This window comes from Zootoca vivipara, chromosome 5 (assembly GCF_965207765.1).
Source record: "Zootoca vivipara chromosome 5, rZooViv2.hap1.1, whole genome shotgun sequence".
Lineage (NCBI taxonomy): Eukaryota > Metazoa > Chordata > Lepidosauria > Squamata > Lacertidae > Zootoca > Zootoca vivipara.
Window position 1 is genome coordinate 41,680,621 of NC_142588.1, and position 23,630 is coordinate 41,704,250.

At 41.7% G+C, this 23,630-nt stretch overlaps 1 protein-coding gene across 1 annotated transcript in view; it reads right to left on the reverse strand.

The window, feature by feature from the left end:
- Window positions 1-23,630, reverse strand: part of LHPP (phospholysine phosphohistidine inorganic pyrophosphate phosphatase) — a 111,729-nt gene that overhangs the window by 63,773 nt on the left and 24,326 nt on the right. Inside the window, exon 6 of the mRNA XM_035137458.3 lies at window positions 10,462-10,553. Coding sequence (XP_034993349.3) covers window positions 10,462-10,553 — 92 coding nt within the window. The remainder of the gene's footprint in view (window positions 1-10,461; window positions 10,554-23,630) is intronic.

Below are 23,630 nucleotides of genomic sequence, written 5' to 3' on the forward strand. Positions count from 1 at the left end.
GTTCTCTTGAAACAAAAGCAAGTATTCCACCATGAAATATAATCCTGGGAGATTGATGAACCAAAGTCTATTTAGTCATGCCAAGAATACCAGAAGATGGGTTAGATGGGTCAAAAAAGGCAATTCCTTCTTCCATAAAAAGGTGTAATTGACAAGTCTTTTAAATTATGTGAATCCAGAAGGCAGGGAAATAGGCTTTCTATTGGAACATATATTTGAAGAAAAAGAAAAAGAGTAGAAAGAACAAGCTGTGTCCACAGAAATAAAACCTGCCTCATCTGTGGTGGAAACTTTATTCATTTCTGTCAGTTCTGCTAATGTTCCATGAAACTGGGAGCCTGCTATAGTACAGCTGACCTATCGGCTGTGCTGCCATGTGCTGCTGAATTATTTTATTTTATTTTCTAAGAGATTTACTTCACCCATTAAGGTTTACATCCCAACCTTTCACACAATTACTCATGCTATGATACCCTAATAAAAGTTAGTGAGCAATAAAAAAAATGAAATAAAGCCAGAAGTCTTTTTTCTTCCATTGTAAAGACAAGATTCATGTGGCTTCTCTAACAGAAAAAAAATGTCCACATCAAGCAAACGCTAGGAAAAAGACCATGCAAATCCAAAAAAACAAGAAGAATGGAGCCTCACCTAGCTGTGATATTTCTCTCTGTCAGATCTGTGCTTAAAGACACCTGAGAACAATCAATCTGTTGGACTGCAGAGCAAGAACAGTCAAAACCAAGGGAGGGGGTTAACTTGTGGCCCTTCAGACATCACTGAACTGCAACTCCCATCATCCCTGATGGATGGCCTAGAGATGATGGGAATTGTAATCCAACAACTTTCTCGGAGGGTCTTAGGTTAGCCACCCATTTGATCTAAACTGCTCGGCCATAGCAGTGGTTTGCAAACTGCATTCTGAGGGGCTCTTGTGAATTGCTGGAAACTCAGAGAGATTCTTGCAAGGCAGAGTCAAACTAAATACAATAGCTCCAGACCACATGTTAAAATCAGGTCTGGTGTTGAATCCATACCAAGTTGAGGCTGGTCTGGGGATTTAACGTGCAGAGTGGGCAAGGAGAAGTGAAAAAGTGGAACCTTCCCTTACTGATGTTTTGTGCCTTGAAATGTCTGTTACCATTCTTTCTTTCTTTTTCCAGGTTTCTAAACTTCAACAAGGAAAAAAGCATAACTGTGGCACAGTGGTCATGGAGTGAAAAGCACCAGCTTGGGGGGGGGGGTTCAGCACCCCTCTGGCATTGCTTCATTTTAAGCTGCTCCTCTGCTCCTAGACTCAATGACAGAGCCAATTTCAATACACAGGTCTGCCCCAGATATGTCTACTTTGACCCCGTAAGTATCAGTACTTCTCAGGACTTGCCTGCCTGCCCCACAATGTACAGATGTAGAAGAATACTGCACAAGTTGTTCTAGGCCATGTTTTCAGTTCAATCCGTCAATCAGACTGACCAGTATCCATTGAACTGAAAAACGTACACTGGAACATGCCCCAGAACTCTTTCCCATGTACACAGGTGCCTTGGGGGACATGCAGGGACTCCCTGAATGTAGAAATCTGAAAATGAAACAATAGTACTTATGGGATAGTACAGGGGTAGATAACAGATGTTTGGGACTACAATTCCTATTGATCTCAACCAGCATTGCAAATGATTAGGCATGATGGGAATTGTAGTCTGCAACATCTGGTGGGTGCCACATTTGCTACCCCTGACTTAGGATATCTGCAATTATGACTAACCTGTTTGTGCCAGCAAATTAGCATTGCTATATGTGAGCATTCACAGCAATCACTGCAGACCTTTCCATTCAATACATAGTAGGTCAAAAGAAAGGTTTTAATGATCAGCCAATTATACTCTGGTTTTGTGACTTATGAGGTGAATAATATTTGTTTACATTTGGTCAAAGAGGTGGATGGGCTTCAGCATGTAATCTGCTTAACAGATGAACATGCGTTGCTTGATTTATTTCTAAAGCAATAAAAATAATTGCCCGACTTGCTCATATCCTGTGGTTACAAAGAAGTCAAGGCTGTTTCCTCCTCCATGTGGCTGTTGGGTGGAAACAAAGTGTGAAAGGTACTATTTGGTAGAATGGAGAGACCACTTTTATTCAGAATAACCAAGCCAAATGTCTGTTTTATAATGTCTCTTTTTCTTGAAAATCTCAGCTCTGTATTTAGGATTACAAAGCTCTCTGCAGTTTTGGTATTTTATTCTGTCTTCCAGGATTGAAGTGCATTGTACACTGTACTGGGTTTATGCTGGGCTTTTTTATTTTGACAGTGCCATTATAAATGGAAATAGATATATAAATACATATACTATTAACCAGTGAAAACTTTAAGGAGGGATTATTTCTTACATACTTTTATTTAAACACAGTGTGTTATAATTTCACATCTACATATAATAATATGACTAGACATCGAGTGACATTGACTTTCCTTGGACCACTCTGAATTTTATGGCCAAGTAGATTCATTTTAACTTTGGCCAAGGACGTTCACACAGGAGTGTCTGTACACAACACTACAAAGCAGTAGTTGATCTCAAGGCAAATTGTATACATGAGTCAAGCCAGTCATCATATGGTGATTTTATCAATTTGGTTTCACAAGGAGCGTGTGAAAAAAGCTGGGTATTTAGGGAGAAAAAAACTGCCACATTATAGACATTCATTTTAAGCAATTCTCTCTCAAATATGGTGGCTAATTTCAAACAAAGTGCTTCCTACAAGAAGCTGACTTGGGTTATGCACACCATTTTCATGATACGAGTGCCTAGTGGAGGCTGCTTGAAACTGGGTACACATGGAGATTGCTCTACATATGTGGAAAGCTATTAGAGGGTACCAGCTTGCCACACAGATCAGCCCTATGCCAAAGGCTGTAGCTCAGCAGCAGAACATAGAATGCCTTGGACTGGGATATGTCTTTGTGCAACTGTTTGAATGTCACATTTTGATGTTATTGTTTTGTTTTTTAAGAAAGTTCTGCAAGCAAAAGTTTTAATTAAATTTATGGGACTCGACAATGTTTCGTTCCCAAAAGGCACTCAGTTCTCATGCATACAGTCACTTCAAACGGCACAATACAGTCATACCTCGGGTTAAGTACGCTTCAGGTTGAGTACTTTCAATTTAAGTACTCCGTGGACCCGACTGGAATGGATTAATCCACTTTCCATTACTTTCAATGGGAAAGTTCGCTTCAGGTTAAGTACTGCATTTAGGGTGAAACCTTCACTCCATCTTGCACAATCGCCTCCAGCTGTGAAATGGAAGAATGTGCTTGGAGAGTTCTTAAAAGAAAACACTATATGAGTAGGACAGGGTTTGTGCTTTTGGGTGTGTGGGTGGGTGGGGGGGTCCTTTTAAGGCTCCATAATAGCAAGGCCTTGTAATGACAAGTTAGGAAAGTGTTGCTGTACTTAGGTCTTGCTTGCAGGCTTCCCACAGGCATCTGGTTGGTCACTGTAAGAAGAGGATGCTAGACTAGAAGGGCCTGATTCGTCAGAGCTCTTTTTACGTTTTTAACAGAGCCCCCGGCTTATATGTTGGAAGTTACCAAATCCATGAACTATATTATAGATAGAAGCTCATAATGTTAGTATCTTTTATCAGAAGAATCCTAAACACTGAGAAGCTCTTTAGTTGCAATGTAAAGGTAAAGGGACCCCTGACCATTAGGTCCAGTCGTGACCGACTCTGGGGTTGCACGCTCATCTCGCATTATTGGCGGAGGGAGCCGGCGTACAGCTTCCAGGTCATGTGGCCAGCATGACAAAGCCACTTCTGGTGAACCAAAGCAGCACACGGAAACGCCGTTTATCTTCCCACTGTAGTGGTACCTATTTATCTACTTGCACTTTGACGTGCTTTCGAACTGCTAGGTTGGCAGGAGCCGGGACCGAGCAACGGGAGATCATCCCGTCATGGGGATTCGAACCACCGACCCTCTGATCGGCAAGCCCTAGGCTCAGTGGTTTAACCCACAGCGCCACCTGTGTCCCTATGCAATGTATTTACCTTTAATTGTCTTTCAGCACCAGCAGTATGCAAATAGTCTATTTAGAGAGAAGACCAACTTGCTTGTTTCTTCAAAGCTTTCCTCTCTTTTGCATTTCTACACTTAAAAAAAACCCATGGCCCTCTACAAAAACATTGCATGATTATTAGCTGACACAGCTGTTTAGCACTTTTCAGAAAAGTTTGATTTTGAAAGCTTTTCCTTCCCCCTCCAGATGATGTAATCTTCAGGCAGATGTCAAGCTTAGTTACAACTGCACATTCTTCACTTCTGAGTTGGACAGACTCTTTAAACATTCCCCTATTTTTAGGTCTGAATTCAGTCCCCTGCAGCCAATGGTTTAGCAGAAGCTAATGTTATTCAACTGCAAGAAGTCTTTCACAGTGTGAACAAAGGTTCACTTTGTAACAGGTTACAGAAAGCTCAGAGCAGCAGCTTCGCCTAGCTCTGTGTTCAGGCAATCCACGTGATGATGAGAAGCCCTTGAAGGTCCCACTGTCCATAAACTGCATTTCAAGGGATAAATGAGGGTTTGAATTCAGAAAAGCATGGGACAGAGTCGTCCCTCCCTTGCAAATGGAGGCATTATGTTCAGTAAAAGAAGAAACACTTTGCATCATGTACCGGCTGGAAACAAGTCAACTTCACACAAGAGTAAAGTAAATAACATTGTTCAGACTACTCAGTGGCGAAAGGAAAAAAAGAGTTCAGAGAGATCTGACGACTACTACCACAAAAGAAGCCATGGAATAATTTAATACTGAACACACAGAACAAAATAGAATACTGAGTTGCTACCTAATATAATCAATGTACTCATTCATTCATTCATTCATTCATTCTCATTTCTAGTTTGCCCATGAACCAAAGTCCTCTGGGCAGTTTACAGAAAATGTACTTTAGACCCAAGAAGTAATATGATGTCTTCCCCCTAGTCAAGGGTAGCCAGCTGCAGACACTAATAATAATAATAATACCGGTAATAATAATAATAATAATAATAATAATAATAATTTATTTGTACCCTGCCCATCCGGCCGGGGCCCCCCAGCCACCCTGGGCAGCCTCCAACAAAGATTAAAATACATTAAAATATCAAACACTAAAAACTTCCCTAAACAGGGCTGCCTTCAGATGTTTTCTAAATGTCAGGTAGTAGTTTATCTCCTTGACATCTGATGGGAGGGTATTCCACAGGGCGGGTGCCACTACCGAGAAGGCCCTCTGCCTGGTTGCCTGTAACTTGGCTTCTCAGAGCGAGGGAACCATCAGAAGGCCCTTGGCATTGGACCTCAGTGTCCGGGCTGAATGGTGGGGGAGGAGACGCTCCTTCAGGTATACTGGACCGAGGCCGTTTAGGGCTTTTAAGGTCAGCACCAACACTTTTAATTGTGCTCGGAAACGTACTGAGAGCCAATGTAGGTCTTTCAAGACCGGTGTTATGTGGTCTCAGCGGCCGCTCCCAGTCACCAGTCTAGCTGCCGCATTCTGGATTAGCTGTAGTTTCCAGGTCACCTTCAAAGGTAGCCCCACATAGAACGCATTGCGGGAGATAACTAGAGCATGCACCACTCTGGCGAGACAGTCCGCAGGCAGGTAGGGTCTCAGCCTGCGTACCAGATGGAGCTGCCCTGGACACAGAATTGACCTGCGCCTCCATGGACAGCTGTGAGTCACGAGATGTTCCAATGGTCTGGTATGCACTTACTACAGCCTTGGGTAAAAACACTAGTTAAACATTTCTAATTTAAATGGAGTTGGCTGGAGATATTAATTCAACCATTTCATTGCCAGGATATAATGCTTTTACTTTGATTTAATCACAGAACAAACAGATCTAATTTTTAGCCTCTCTCTGCATGGTGTCCAGGAAAATCTACTGCAGTTTCCACATGAAGCATGCAAACCAGAAGGAGGAACCACAGTCTAAAGGAAGGAAATCACTAGTGAAACCACAATTGCACAGCTGTCTCCAATGTTAATGCTTCTGAAGAACATTTCAGCAACCCCACCGGCTTCTTTAAGACACGACTCTCTGTTACTGTTTGGAATGATATTCAGTGGGGCTTCTAAGTGATGAGCTAGCAAATAATTGATCATACCGCAAGCTATGTGAGCAGAAGAAAACACTGAAATGTTTGGGTAACTACCATGCCTATTCTACAGCAGGGTTTTGCTACTGCAAGGTTGAGATTAGCACAGACAAAAAACCCGTATCCCACCCTGTTCTAAAACTCGCAGCAGAGAGAACAGGAGACAGAATGTTGGGACTGGATGCAGAAATTCAGCTATGTGTTGCGTGTCTTCAAAATGGAGGCAGGTTTGTCCTCGCATATTATACTGTGCAGGAGAGCACAGACACTCTGTAGGAAATTTTGGAGAGGCCTGCACAGAATGCCTTTCTTTTCATGGATTCAGTCCAGTCACCCACATTGCTTCATGAATAATGCATTGGCAGGGAAAGGAGAAATATAAATTGGCTTGACAGGCAACCTGAATAAACTAAAGTGGCTCTCAAAATTTGCCTAGTCTAGCAAGTCCGCACGGAACTCAACAATAAGTGAGTGACACGAACCAAACAACTCCCGAGTTTTCCTTTAAAGAACTTACACTGTATCTTTTAGCACATGCAATAATGCCCGGCCTTCGTAACAGTTAACCATGCAATTAAGTAATCTACCTGAATTCTAAGAAATTGCTAAATATCCACAGGCAATTTCATAAAAGCTTAAGGAAGCCCAAATAATACATAGTGTTGATAGGCCCTTGATGGGAGCCCAGTCCATTAACACTAAGAGTCACATGTATGCCACCTTGAGGTCTGGGCTAGAAGGAAAAAACAGATTAAAGTGGATTATGACTAGATTTTGAATGAATTTTTAAAGTGGATTTTAAATCTCTATTATAAACAAAAATTCCAGAAGTAGTTCTTCATTTTGTAAACTAGCAGCATCCCACTGGATAGTTGTCTCTGTAGCTCCCCCCCATTATTTCTGTACAAGAACCGTGCGGCTTTAATGGATAACCAGCTGTTGTAGCTACTCTCAGAATGAAAGCAACCATTAAAACCAGCAAATTTAACTTCTACATTATTGCCATAAAACCAATTTGTCCATTTGTACCGTGATGTGAAAACCCCAGGCTCTTCAAAATAGTGTTTTCTTGACCAGATATTACAGAACCATCACTGAGAGCAAGAACACAAATAAAACCCAACAATTTATATAATCCTATGTTGTATGCTAGCCAGGAAGTGCTTAAATCAAGATCAAGATCAGGGTGAGAATAACACAGGACAGCCTACTCATTTTGTTTCCACTCTCCTGAACAGAATGGTTCTGTTTTATAAGCTGGGGGGGGGGGGGACGGACACTGCCGCCTTCTGTCCACAGTCACCTAGCATGTAGGGGAATGAATGCCAAGGGAAAACTTAAAACTCCTGGCATAACATGTCAAGCCTATATGACTAGGTTGGTCTCTTTCCACCCCTTGGTGCTATTTGATTCAGCCTGCTTGAGTATTTCAATCTGTTGCGCTCCAAACAGTACTGTGAGTCTCCTCCTCACATCTGCCAAAAAACAGCTGAACATTTTACAACCTCTTGGTATCTTGTGAACCTCAACAACTGTGCGCAACCAAAGTGATGCTAGCCAAGAAAGAGCCTCAGTTCAACCAGGATTTAATATTTCAGTTACAATACCTGCAAATAAGAAACCAGAGACTCCTCACCTGCACAAAACGACACACCCAATCCATTGTGCAGTCCTTCCCAACTTGGGAAGACAGTTGCAAATGCCACTGGGTAGTTTTACCCTCTCACTGTAATGTGTTCTCAAGTAACAAAGTATTGGAATAGTAATATGAACTGCATAATTGATGGGAAGGATCTTGGCATCACTCTTGCACAGAGGTAACTGCTACATACCTCACAGGGGCAGGCCACTACAGCATATAGTCTAAGAGACATTTTAAATTTAGAAGTGCAAGGTTAACAGAATACATCCATTAAGAGTTGCAGGCCAAATGAAACACCCAGAACTTCCCCAGTCCTCCTCTTTGAAAAAAGCTTCAGGACCATTCATGTAGCCGTGGCAGTACATGCCATACTATGAACACCTAGCTGTCAAAAAAGCATGTGTCTTCATATCTGTTGACAAATTATACTTTGCATAAAATAAGCCTTACATTCCAATCTAAAGAAGAACTGCTTCCCATTTACATGCTGGCTGGGGTGGTAGGATGTGATGTTTCAATCTGTACATCGTTTTCAACCAGGTTTGGGCCTGTGTGTGTGCTTTGATCGGTTCATTCACCAATCTTTTGTAAGAAATGGAAGGAAAGCTTTTCAGGCAAGCCAAGCACGGATTTGTAAAGAATTTCATGGGACAAACTTACCTGACAGCTGAGAAAGTTGGAAACCTTTGATCAGTGAGGTACCTGGAAAATGCCATTGTACTGGCAGCTGTTAACAAAGCTTTCAAGTTTTACTGTGATTTGGCAACTGCTGCTTAGAGCCTCTAGGGAAGAACGTTGGTCAAAGCTGCAGTAAATGTACTAATGGCACCATCTAAGGGCACTAGGATGTAGTACACCCATCTCTATCTGAAACGCACATTCTGTGAGCAATCATACTCTTAAAACAGTGAAAGGAACACAAAATATATCAGCTTGGATTTCAAATAGTGTAAACCATCAAAATGAAATTCTTGAGTTTCATTTCCATCTATGCTTTCCTTTATGTTACTAGTCTAAAGTCCCTAGTGATTCTTTATAGGGCTTTTTATGTACTGTGTACTAAATTGTCACTCTTAAAAACAACAATTATTCCCCACGTCTCCTTTTACACATTATCAGGGATTCAGAGCATTTCTTAAATGTGCAAAGACACTTCCACATACACCACATACATACCTGGGCTTCCTTTCTGTTAGTCTCAATGGCATCTTCTCCTGTCGCTCTGAATACTACCTTGCATCACAGAGCTGCTTGCCAAGTGGTGAAAGGAGATACAATTTGCACGAAAGGTCTTAAGAGCCCAATGTACATGCAAAGCTCTGCACCAGGCCCCTTGTACCTAGCCACTGTACAGATGCACAAAGCCCAGTGTTAGCACACTTAAGCACTAAAGTACATAGATGGGTATGAAGCTGGCTTTTTCAGACCTCAATGGTCCATCTAGCTCAGTACTGTCTACACTGGCTGGCAGTGGCTCCCCAGGGTTTCACCCCTACCAGGAAATGTTAGGGGGTTGAACCTGAGACCTTTTGCATCCAAGGCAGATAATCTACCACTGAGCTACAGCCCTTCAAAGATGTAAGGAGCTATAGTATGAAGGTGTTTTTACTTTCCAATTTGTTTGGGAAGTCAGGGCACAGACTTCTTCACTTGCCACAGAGAAGAGCTAGCAGTATTCCAAAGTGCAGGGCTACAATGACAGTGTGTTTTTCATGTCATTAATGACCCTTTGCGAGGAAGAAGGACTCTAACACTTGTCCTATCACAATCTGATGGCTTCCCTTAGATCACATTCATCATTATTGTAGAGCTTTATAGGTGCAATGTGGGCGGCCTCTACACAGAAGCAATTAGAATTTGGTTGAATTGTTTACGTTTTCATAGGAAATAATGGGGAACAAGGACTGAAAGGCAGCTAGCTACAAGTTGCCTTGAGTAAGCTGTTATCACTTTTGATGAAGGCAAACAAAGTTCATGCCCAGAACCTCACATATCATATTTATTTTTATTTTTTTAAATTTTACAATCTCTACATATTTGTAGTATGAATTAGATGGTTCCCAGCTGAAAAGTGTGATGATACAGCTGTGGAATCTGGGTTTTGACCAGTACTGTAGGGCAAAACTACATGTTAGAGGAAGAACTGAAGGCTCTTAACTCCATGCAATAGGTTCCAGGTTCAATTCCCAGAATCTCCAGGTAGGGTTAGGAGATACCCCAGCATGATACCCTAGCAACCCGCTGCCAATCAGTGTAGAAGGACCAATGGTTTGACTCAGCCTAAAGCAGCTTCCTATATTGTCACAATCCTTTGTTTCAAATGGATGTTGCAAAACCTTTACAGTCAAAATAGATTTTGGCTGTAGATGTTTGTGTTCTAAAATGTTAAGATGGCACATGGCTCAATGGTAAGAATGTGGACTTAGTGCAAGTTGAGCTCCAATCCAAAATGAGACCTGGCAGATGATGCATTTCAACATCCTATTTCACAAAATGACCTATTTCTTCTCCTATTATAAATCCATCCATTTTAACGCATGGGCATTAAAAGCATACCATAGCTTCATAAAGACAGGGATTGAGTCAGGGAATGTAAATCACAAGCCACTGTTATATCCTGTGTTTCCATCATCATCTGCATAGAATGTAATGCGTATTTAATGTGCACTGACCTGTACTTTCCAGTCCGTACTTGTAGAGCTCTCATACCGCAATGCTGGGCACCTCCAACATCATTTACAATATCATCCCCAATCATGATGGCCTGTCACAGCAATGAAATACAGACAAAAGTGGTGTCAAGTGCATTTGATTCCTGTCATACTTCATCTTCCTTGACATAATAAACTGCTTGATTTGATGTTTAATACTGCCATCATACAAATTAAACAAGATAATATTGTCACCGTATTGATTAAAAGTCAGCTCACCTTGAATATAATTCATCCTCTACCTATGAGGCAAGCACTATACATCCAGGCAATTTGAAAACCATCAGAGAAGTCAACATGCTTTTGAGACAATGCAATGGTATGCTAACATTTCAAGACTTTCCCATCATATCTTTCAGTTACTAAGTGGTTAAATGGCACGGCTTTATTTCATTGTAACCACAGCCTGTCGGCCTAGATTTATCTATACCAATAGTACCGCATGCTTTCCATTGCTACCTAATAGAGAAATATTGCTCACTATGCAATGCCAATTAATTGCATATTGCAGTTGGTTGTGGAGTTAGTTACAGAATGGTGGGCTTTAGGGGAACAGAAAATGTATTATGACTGGCAGTGTCTCTCTTGGTGATGGTTCCTGTTATTTGCTTTCAAAATATAACTAAATGTTAAGGGGGTGGGGGAAATGTCACTCTAGATTTTGCAAAGCCCATCAAACTGTTTGCTAAAGATTTCCTCTGATCATGATATTCAAGTTTAGCAAGTTTCATTTCATGTGAAAAACAATACTGAACACTTCTCCCTTGAAAACATGTGTACAGCAGTGGATGAAGCACAGCTACAGCTGCATCATGTGTGAGACAGAGCAGGCAGATTTGTCATGCTAAAATAAAAGCCAGTTGCTAACTGCATGATGATCAAAATGCCTTAGTATGCATAGATGAGCTGTCCCTAACCCAGCTCTCTGTGTCCTGCCCCTGCCCAATTTCATAATGCATAGAATCAGTTGCATCAGTGGCTGTTCCAGCTGTTCTGGTACCACTCTAAGCTGACATGTCATCCAGGTCTCCTTCCATCACCTCCAGTGCTTTTCCCCTAGAAAAATAGGTGTCAGGACTCACCATGAAGTTGTTACAGTGTCACACTTTTTAATACCCTTCCAAAAAAAGAGGTGCAGGTACTCACAGTGAAGTAAGTGTCACACTTTTAAACAACAACAAAAAGAGGAGCCGATACTGTGTACCCTTGAGTACCTCCCGGGGGGGGGGGGACACACACACTGATCACTGCCATATCAAAAGGCTATCAGTAATATACCATCAAAGCTGTCGATCCCTATGCTGGCTTCCTCAAAATATACCTATTCTAAAACAGATTGAGAATATATTACAAATGATTAGGAGCCAGTATCAGATTTTCTGGAATTATGCCATGTAGAAAGGTGAGGAGACGATTCAACTTATTGATACAAACATTGCATTTTTAATGCTCGTTTTCTTTCAAGACCTGCATTCTAGACATACCAAATGGAATTTTACTTTGATTGAACAAGTACCATAATCTGCTGTCACTTCTATCATAAAGATTCTCCCCCCCCCCGCACCCCCAACAAATAAATGCAACTATCATTCAAATGCAATTGTTACCTTTTATGGTAAAGGACAAATGGTTGTATATTATTTATGTGAAAGGATAAAATATTGTATTATTGCATGCTACCCTAATCTCCGAGCGGAACGAGATTCCAGGGGTTCCAACCCAGGGTTCCTGTTTCCTCTTGGAAATGAGGCACATCTTTATGATATATGGTTTATTTTCAGATATATACAAGGGTATTTGCTGCTTGGATTCAAACAGAAATCAAATATCATGCTCTTGACTCTCTCTACACCTTGCTCCTTTACTTCCAGGTCACACCACAACTCTCAACTCTCGCACTGAGCTCCTTAAGCCCCCCCTTAATGGCTCATCACCCAGGCTATCACCTCGGAGGAAGCTATCTTGGCTTGATTAGATTTTAATCATTGCTGGATCCAGGGATTAAAGAGGTCTGGCACCCATCTTAACAACCCAAGCTGTGATTAAATTCTAACACTTGCTAGATCCAGGGATTAATTAGAGTGGTCTGGTACCCACAAACTATAGTATATTATTTGGCATTTGTGAAAGTTAGGGGCAATGCAATGGATCTGATTGCAGACCTAGCTGCATGCAACTAAACTCTCCAAATGAGGATTCAGTAAGCTAAATGAAGTCCGGATCTCAGTTGGCTCCATTTTACATTGGCTCCAGAACTAATTGCTCAGCTGGGGAGTTGGATACCTATGATCACACAATCCTATTTTTATAATTGCTTCTTACTAGTAGGGATCAAAGTAATTATGCGGCAACTGGAACCAACAGCAGTAGGCAAGAATGAAGTGGCAGCAGCTGTTGGTGTTCTTGTCTCCACTACAATTTTTATGCAGATTTCATAGAAAGCTGCATAATTCAGTAGCATGAGTAGGAATCTTGATTTAACAATTGAGTGTTCAAATGTGGTTGTTGTTTAAAAATGGAAATTTCTAATTTAATAGATTTTGGAAACAAATGTGTGGCTTGCTCAGCTCCAGGTCAGGGCCAAGTTCCCTTCCACTAAACCAGGAGCCTATGCCTAGGCAGCTGTTCTGTTTGGTATCAAATGTTTAAGGAAACAGTTTTCCAGTGGTTTATAAAGCTCCAAGGAAGATGCCTGCAAAATGAGGGACCTAAAAAGGATCAAATTCCTTGCTGCAATTAACCGGGGCATTTGATTACTGGTGAAGTATTCCGCTCTGTCTCTAAAGAGAAGTTTTCATGCGAGAAGACCATCCACATTGAAAGTGCAGCTGCACATGAGCAGCAGTGCCTATCCAGGCCAGCTTGTGGCATACGCATACAAAAATGTACTCCAGCCCCCTGGGATTTCACAGATTTACTATCGGTGAAGGGCAATAATCACTAAAGGAGGAGCAATTATTCCCAAATCATTTAGGATCTGCTGTCACTTCTATCATAAAGAAGGGGCATTGCTTCACCAGCTATTTGTGAATTTAAGACCATTCAGACAGACATGATTCTTTCCCCCCCCTGCACCCCCCAACCATAGCTGCCAAGTATCCCGTATCCGCCGGGAAAACCCCTTTTTTCTTACCGTTTCCCGGCGGTCTCCCGTTTGGTGGAAAATCCCGGTATTGTCCCTTAAATTGGCTTCTGCCCGGCGGCCATTTTTCTGGTGCCGCTTTGCCCTTCTATGGGCACCAGAAAATGGCGGCGGCGCCGGAAGTCGCTTCCGCGCATGACTGGAAGTTGCGTGACGCGACTTCCGGTGGCGCTTTGCCCTTCTATGGGCATCAGAAAATGGTGGCGCCGGCGCCGGAAGTCGCTTTTACGTGTTTCCGGTCATGCGCGGAAACGACTTCCGGCACCGCCATTTTCTGGTGCCCATAGAAGGGCGAAGCGCCACTGGAAGTTGCGTCACGCAACTTCCGGTAATGCGCGCGCTGCCGATCCCGGATCTTTACGACCCGGACTTGGCAGCTATCCCCCCAACAAATAATTTCAACTATCATTCAAATGCAATTGTTACCTTTTATGGTAAAGGACAAATGATTGTATATTATTTATGTGAAAGGATAAAATATTGTATTATTGCATGCTACCCTAATCTCCGAGCGGTACGAGATTCCAGGGGTTCCAACCCAGGGTTCCTGTTTCCTCTTGGAAATGAGGCACAGCGGAGACTGTGGCATCTTTATGATATATGGTTTATTTTCAGATATATACAACCTGAGCCTGTGATGAAAGGGTTCACAGCATCAACACTGCAAAAGGGTATTGCTGCTTGGATTCAAACAGAAATCAAATATCGTGCTCTTGACTCTCTCTACACCTTGCTCCTTTACTTCCAGGTCACACCACAACTCTCAACTCTCGCACTGAGCTCCTTAAGCCCCCCCTTAATGGCTCATCACCTAGGCTATCACCTCGGAGGAAGCTATCTTGGCTTGATTAGATTTTAATCATTGCTGGATCCAGGGATTAAAGAGGTCTGGCACCCATCTTAACAACCCAAGCTGTGATTAAATTCTAACACTTGCTAGATCCAGGGATTAATTAGAGTGGTCTGGTACCAACAAACTATAGTATATTATTTGGCATTTGTGAAAGTTAGGGGCAAAGCAATGGATCTGATTGCAGACCTAGCTGCATGCAACTAAACTCTCCAAATGAGGATTCAGTAAGCTAAATGGAGTCCGGATCTCAGTTGGCTCCATTTTACATTGGCTCCAGAACTAATTGCTCAGCTGGGAAGTTGGATACCTATGATCACACAATCCTATTTTTATAATTGCTTCTTACTAGTAGGGATCAAAGTAATTATGCGGCAACTGGAACCAACAGCAGTAGGCAAGAATGAAGTGGCAGCAGCTGTTGGTGCTCTTGTCTCCACTACAATTTTTATGCAGATTTCATAGAAAGCTGCATAATTCAGTAGCATGAGTAGGAATCTTGATTTAACAATTGAGTGTTCAAATGTGGTTATTGTTTCAAAATGGAAATTTCAAATGTAATAGATTTTGGAAACAAATGTGTGGCTTGCTCAGCTCCAGGTCAGGGCCAAGTTCCCTTCCACTAAACCAGGAGCCTATGCCTAGGCAACTCTACTGTTTGGTATCAAATGTTTAAGGAAACACAGTTTTCCAGTGGTTTATAAAGCTCCAAGGAAGATGCCTGCAAAATGAGGGACCTAAAAAGGATCAAATCCCTTGCTGTAATTAACCGGGGCATTTGATTACTGGTGAAGTATTCCGCTCTGTCTCTAAAGAGAAGTTTTCATGCGAGAAGACCATCCACATTGAAAGTGCAGCTGCACATGAGCAGCAGTGCCTATCCAGGCCAGCTTGTGGCATACGCATACAAAAATGTACTCCAGCCCCCTGGGATTTCACAGATTTACTATCGGTGAAGGGCAATAATCACTAAAGGAGGAGCAATTATTCCCAAATCATTTAGGATTTAAAAAATCATTGGCAAGAAGATAGAGGTCAAGAGGTGCACTGTCAAGGGAAATAAAAAACTCTACCTGTCAAACCTAGGTTTAACTTCCTCTCTGACTGTAATATACTAAGGTGGGGGGGGAACAGGCAGAGAGGGATGGGGGGGAGATAAAACCAAAAGGTCACATGCCTGCTGAAGGCCAGAATTAAAAGATCTCCAGTTTGTCTGCACATTTTACACAGGGAGCACAGTTGTTTTGTTCAATTAGCGTGAGGAAATTGTTTTAAATTAACTAAAATTCCTATTATAAACTTAGAAGGTGCTGCAAGAGGCAAAGTGACATTGAAGGCTACAGAAATAAGAGATGTGTCACAAAAGGAAGACAACCAGAGATGGGTGTTTTCCTTGAGATAGTGGCTGTTATAAAATTGCAGTACACATATCCTTGTTTTCTTGTGACCAGTGGACCAACGAGCTGTGGAAAGCCAATATTGGAATACTCACTTTGGAAAGCATGAGAATGATCACCAAAAGATGAGGATGTATATAAGAGGCCCAAATAATATGGATCAGTATGGCTCAGAGGTCAGAGCAGAGATTCCCAAACTCTGCTTATTTGTAAAACTTACTAGTGGCCTTGAATCAGGCATTCTGTCACAACCTAATTTCTTAAATGTAGCAGGAAGAAAAGTGGCAGAAATAATCAATCACCTTACACACTTAAAAAGGCTAAATCAACAATGATTAATAAGCAAAGTTCAGGAATGAATACTCAGTAAAGCCCCTCTTGTATTTTCCTTTGCAAGGCTTAGTACCTATGGCATTATTATTTGGGCGGGGGGAGAATTCTATCTATTTGGAGTTGTATCTACCTGGAGTTTTATCTATCTGGCAGAAGAACAAAGGTCGCCATTTTTAAACTACTAGGAACATTTCAACTTTTGAGAGTGTGCTGTCACAAAATGGCTGCCATTGGGGTATGGTGTAATATAACACAGTTGTCTTGTGAACCTGGCATAACACAAAATTAGACAGTACTGTCATGGTGAAGCATTTCCCACAACTCTATTTCTATACTAGAAAAGGCTGAGCATGTTCAATTTCTGTCTGCAACACACAGCTGTTAAAGGCGCGATATCCTAGTTTTTCCTCAATGCCAATCCTAAACCAAAGTGTAGGCCAAACCAAAGATACTTACTTCTGAATAGACATGTATACCACTGTACTGTAAGTGAATTCCAAATGAGTGTCTGGTCTTTAGCTCCTGCACAGCACAAGACAAACCTGAGCCTCTTCACAAAGTTTTGACATTTGCCTTTAGAGGGAAAGGGAATTCTTCAACATCCACCCTCACTAGCTGTGTAGTAGTATTTGCAGAAAACAACTTCTAAGGGAGTACATGATCTTAGACAAACCCACCACAGCTGGATGTATCCAGATTGCTAGGTAAACAGGAAGGGCAAACTACAGAGTAGGCATCCCCAAACTCCGGCCCTCCAGATGTTTTGGACTACAATTCCCATCTTCCCTGGCCACTGGTCCTGTTAGCTAGGGATGATGGGAGTTGTAGGCCAAAACATCTGGAGGGCCGCAGTTTGGGGATGCCTGCTATAGAGATTCCAAGAACTTAATAGAAGACAAGACAGGAGTAGAAAAAGGGCACTAAGGGGGGAGAAGAAAACAAGGACCCCAAGAATTCTTACTGCCTGGTGTCCAAACAACTCACTTATCAATCACATAACTGATTTCCCTCATTGGTTAAAGCCACTTACAGGTGGGAGCAGCCAGGCTGGCTCATTCCACAGAAATTGCTTTGAAGAGTACTGTAACAGTGTTGTTGCGGCTACTCTCGAGTAAGGACGCCCAAGTCCGTACTTGTCTTTAAAGGTTTTATTGTGCATAGTATTTACAGTGCAAAGATAGCAGAAAACATGGCCTCCTATAGTCACTCGCAGAACCCGGGAGTAGACGTTTCCTGTTGCATGACCAGCATAAGAGTTTGGGCACCCCGAAACACCTCCTCCCAACCTTACGTTTAGTGGCCCGCCTTAATTCGGGCGTTGGAAGGGGCTGCCTGCTCCCCTCCACCTCTTGGTCAAGGCGGCGCAAAGGCTCTCCACCATCACTGAGCCTTGCCTCCTCCATACTGTTAACTTCCTCATTCCCCCCACCTGACCCACTACAGCTGCTCTCACTGGGCAAAGAGCTGGTCAACAGGATGGGGGAGGTTCCCTGTAGGAAGGTCCCCTGACAGGTACCTATGCATTTGGCTTCATAACTTTATTTCTAGGAGGGCAAGAGACTGGCTATGCAAGGCAGACATCTCACAATGAAGTAACAGAGTGCCTCTGAGCATATACTAAGCCTAGGAATTCGTTTACAGTACCAGAATGTGCCACACAATCATTCCATGCATGAATTCAATTCTGGTTCCCACGTCCCAGGCTTTCTTTGCTGGTGTGGCCTTAATTTTGGGGGAGGGGGAGTCTATTTGTTGCTGCATTATTAAATAATTAGGAGTCAGAAATCCTCGCTGGTCTGCTGGAACTCACCCAGATCTACTACTAGTCCTGGTTCTACCTTCTGCTTGCACTTGGCGTACATCATTCACAACTAGATAGACCAATGGTCTGACTCAGTATAAAACAATTTACTGTGTGTTCATCTATGCCTGAGTCCAAGATCATTCCAGCTTTCCAATCTTCTATTACCATTGAGAAAGCAGCAGCTCAGGTGTGTTGTCGTCGGTTTAAAATAATATTGCTCCTGCTAAGGTATCTGCTAAGGTACCTGGACAAAAATAGGGTGACAAAACAGGAGGCTACAACACTTGCTGAGGCAGGGCCAGAGTGATGTTTACCTGTCCTTCCATGCTAGTTTACTCCCATGCCACCTATGTGCATGCAGCACTCCACCTCAGTGAGAAAACGTAACGCAACTATTCATACTCTCAAGTTTTCGACAAGCCTCACATTTGTGGATTGCTTCCGTTTTTCAATGATATCCAGGATGCACTGCACCAAGCAGAGGTTTCTAACTAGGCAAATGGCATTCTTGCTTTTAGTGCAGCATAATGACATTGGGACAAGGTGGGAAAGTTGCCTCATGGACCCATGGGAACGAGGGATGCATTCTTATGCACCATTTCATACCTATATTTGGCACTATCAAAATCAGGAATTTGCAACTACCAGTAGTTTATGCACTCTTGGTGACCCATTGCAACTCCCATTAGAGCAGGACAATTTGCTTCAGATAGACCTTTTTATGATGGCATTAAAGTACTGGAACCTTAACATTATTTAGGCTTTAGCGTAATACAGTAAAAATCACCCACTGTTACAGCAGTCCTAAAACATATGAATTAGGCTATTTCAGTAACCTTTAAAGATGTGTTATTCTTTGTCATATTATTGAATCATAAGAAGGGGCAGGTTACCTCTAAGAGGTTTAAATTTCCTATCTATTAAAGTAATACCAGCAATCTGGTTTTTTTCCTAGGCTATTGAGGAAAGGTTAAAATGAAAATTGGACTTTAGGGAGTACCTTCTATTCCAGGAGCAGGTTGAAAACATCTCAGCTGTAGCAAGCAAAGTCAGGTTCTCTTTACAAAGCAGTTATCAAGGGAAATGACTGGTGATAACTTTATTGATTAAAGCAGCTCCAAAAAATTCAAACTTTAGCCACTGTCTAGCTCTGCCGCAGTGAGACGGTTTAAGACATTGCAGTGGCAAAATGAAGAAAGGTGTGGGGGGGAACCCACTGTAATGTTTGATAAAGCACAGATGGGAATTTACAATGATTTAATGATACAGCTAATTTTATATTTAAGTGCAATACATAAATGGGCCTGAACAATTTTATGAGGTGAATGTCATCATGCTAGGCCCTATTTTATCATCCTAGGCAGATACCAACACACGCAACAAACCTTGCATGCATGAATAGACAAGCTCGATGTACTAGATAAAACTGTCAGCTATTCCCCCCCCCCAAAAAAAACAGTGATTATGGCTGCATTCTTGAGCCATTCCTTGTGGCTGCTTCGTGTGTGAAAGATAATCTATGTGTAGGGTGGGGGGATGTGTACAAAATACATGCAGTGCTCAGGTGAAAAGAACACGTCTGTTTCACGGCAAGTAAGTTGAGCCTCAAACAACTGGTATTCAGAAGCATACTATCTCTGACAGCGAAGGTAGAGTATAATCTCATCCCTCCATGAATATGTCTAATTCTCTTTTAAAGTCATCCAATTACAGGTAGGTAGCCGTGTTGGTCTGAGTCGAAGCAAAATAAAAAAATTCCTTCAGTAACACCTTAAAGGCCAACTAAGTTTATATTTTGGTATGAGCTTTCGTGTGCATGCACACTTCATCAGATACACTGAAACAGAATCCACCAGACCCTTATGTATATTCAGAGGGTGGGGGTGATGGGAATGGGTGATGGGCTGATGGGAGTGGTAAACCTGTAGATGGCTGTTAACGACTGCTGATGACTGCAATAGGTCCTGGGGGGGGGAGCAAGGGCTGAGGCGCTAAAGAAAGCTTGATCATGCATAATGAGATAAGAATCCAATGTCTTTATTCATCCCAGGTGGCTCCATGGTTTTAAGCTTGGTAATGAGTTCCAATTCAGCAACTTCTCTTTCCAGTCTGTTCCTGAAATTTTTCTGTAATAAAACAGCTGCTTTGAGATCTTGTATAGAATGTCCTAGGAGATTGAAGTGTTCTCCTACTGGTTTCTCTGTCTTGTGGTTCCTGATGTCAGATTTATGTCCATTTATCCTTTGGTGTAGGGTTTGGCCTGTTTGTCCAATATAGAGAGCTGAAGGGCACTGTTGGCATTTGATGGCATACACAATGTTAGAAGATGAGCAATTAAATATTCCTGAGATGGTATGTTGGATGTTGTTGGGGCCAGTAATGATGTTGTCCGGGTGTATGTGGCAGCAAAGTTGGCATCTGGGTTTATTGCAGGCTCTGGTACCAGTGTCCATGTTAAGTCTGGTGGTTGTATTATTGTGGGTGAGGAGTTGTTTGGTGGTCATCACTGCATTGTTTATATGCCTTATAATCTTTCTTTTATATGTCTTGAATATTCCAGCATTCAGCATCACTGGACATCCACAAGTTCCGGTATTACAAGAGAGGGAGAAAAACTTTTCCCTATCTACTTTTTCCATACCTGTGTATTTCTATACATTTCTGTTGGAATTATGAATGGGAGCGCATTTTGTTGCCGGTCCCACTTGTAAACTAATTTCATCTCAGTCAACCATTAAAAAAAATGGAAACAAACACTGCAAGGACATCTTTCTGGGTAGTACAAGCCAAGCACAACAAGGAAGAGCCATCTCCTTGTTAAGACAATGGAAATCTAAGCACAACACTACCAGCAATGGTTTCTCAAGTCTTACCCTACTGAGCAGTCTGAATGCTAATGTTCCTATAGCACTACAGAGTTCAAAATAGCAGCACAAAGACAGGACACCCTTGCCTTCAAACACACTGAGGACTCTGAATCACATACAGATGATATGCTGGAGGGGGCAGGGCTTGGCAACCCCCCCCCCATTTATCCCAGTGTTTGTTTACACCTGAGGAGGCTGAGCGTCTGAATAGGGTTTATGTCGTTCCTGTGTTGCTTGCTTTTAAAGCAACAAGATGCAAGTCCACTGAGCCTTTTCCTCAAAATCTGCCCACCTTTTCATCATATGTGTGTGGCGTTTTTTAAAAAAAATAAGTGGCAGTGTTTTCTTTTTTGGTTCACTGGGCCCTTCAAACTGGGATTAATGGATTAGTACAAGTGGAATGCTGTGTTCGGTCCTGGCCATTACTAGAAAGATAGCAACAAATTGGAAAGAGCTTGGGGAAGAGTGGCAAAAACAGTTAAAAGTGCTTTAAGGATTGACTTGTGAAGGAAGATTACAAAAAGTGAAACATATAGCTTAGCTACGTGATAACTAGGAAAGAAGATCAGGATTAAAATCCAGGATCAGGATTTTAACAGACTGTTTTTCTTTAAAAAGAAAAAAGAAGTCATAGAGCAGCATTTTCAGGAACTCCTGGCAAAATAAGGGATAAAAAGTTATGTTTTAAAAAATTAGTATGACTAAACTGTATGCCATAAAAAGCTTTCTCTCTCATTCATATATCTATATATATATATATATAGAGAGAGAGAGAGAGAGAGAGAGAGAGAGAGAGAGAGAGCTATATATAGAGAGAGCTATATATAGAGAGAGTTATATATAGAAAGAGCTATATATAATACAAAATCCTATAGGATCCATCCCCACACAGGCAGGCAGACACACACACACATTATTTATCTACTGTTATTTACTGTGGTCAAAGCCACACCATTTGGACAATGTTAGGGCACATGATGGTTGCAGTGAGCAAAATAAGATTAAGAAGTGAAAGTGCAGAACATTGGCAAGACAACTCTCTTTCTGCAATTTCAAAATCAGATAAACAACTGGTATAAAAAAAGCCACACAAACAACTGCGGGAAACACAGGCAGCAGGCTTTGAGGTGGTATTGGCAGTAGAATAATGACTTTGTATTGAAATGACCTCCGTGCAGTTGCTGAAGGGTTATATAATATTTATGAGTATTCCATATAGAACTGTGTGAAGCTATCAGCACTGTGGTTCGAGGGACAGCTGTGTGGTGCTGGTGGGGAAGCAGACAAGGAAGAGGGAAGCACTATATATCTATTTATTAAGTTTATAGACCACCTTTATCTTCCAATGATCTCAAGGTGGTATACCCTCTCTCTTCCCAATTTCATCCTTACAACAACCCTGTGAGGTAGGTTAGGTTAAGAGACGATGACTGGCCCAAGGTCACTCAGGCTGAGTGGGAATTCGAACCCTGGTTTACCAGGTCATAGTCCAACACTCTAACCATTTTGCAACGCTATCATAGTGCTAGTCAGTTGTAAGACTCTCTCTCTGTGTGTAAATGTATATGAATACTGTGCATAAAAGGGGGTCAATGTGTTCCCGAATGGTAGAATGTAAGAGAGAATAAACAGGGAATGGACACAGAAAGCACACACACTCAAAAAATAAGAATTTTGGAATGTGATATAAAAGGAAAAGCTTCCTTTGATTTCATATTCCAAAGTCTGATATTTTCAAAATTAGAATGAACATCACCCTTCTAAAATCTATTTAAGGGACAATCATCCAACGGACAACTGAGCCTCGATGACTTACTATTTCTTCTCAATGCCTATATTCTATAATACGATAAAACAAACAAAGCATGAAATACAGGGTCAGAGCATCAGCTCTAGGTTCTAAGACACAACACATGCTGTTGTTTTTCTTTATATCATCCAAACCACTGGATGGAATTATTATCTTGTAATTCATAATTCTTATTCCTTCCAAGTGAAAGTTTGTGCTGTCGCAGGAGGACTTATATCACTGGCTTAAAGTGGAGCCAGGGCATGTTTTTCTCCAACTTTTGTATAACAAGATACAGCAAATTAAAAGGCTATGGCACATAAAAGAAAAGCAGTATGATATTATTGTCTTAAACATGTTTAAGAACTTAATTGCTTTTAAATCTGAATCAATACGGAATACTGCTTTGGGGGAGAAATGCATTGTATGAAAGCTTGGGGGAGAAAATAGTTGGAAGTGATAGTTGTAATGGTGGCCACCAGCCTTACTTAAAGGAGTCCTCACCTCCATTCCCCAATGAAGGGGAATCTGACTCCTGGTCCCTGACAGACATGAGCTAAGTGGATCCTACAATGTCAAAACCCACTCAAAATTTGGCAAAGATAAGAAGTCAATTTTAAAATTGCATTCTGCACTATGAATCTGTTCAAGCAAATACTCTATGGCCAACTCATCCTTTAAAAAGTGGGACAGAAGGAGTAAAGTAAAGGAAAATAAACTAAACAGGACCCAACTCATGTGAGTAATCTCCATGAGTGAGCAATTTAACATGGGAACCATGCAATTTTTCTTTTCACAGAAAAGGAGCAGAAGTCCTTTGTGAGTTCGCTGCTCCCATGTTATACCACCTTTTGTGAACGTAGACTGTTTGTTTATATTTTCCCTTCCAAATCACCCACTGGAGGTATTGCTACAGTTAATGCAGATGATATTAATCAAGAAAGCTTA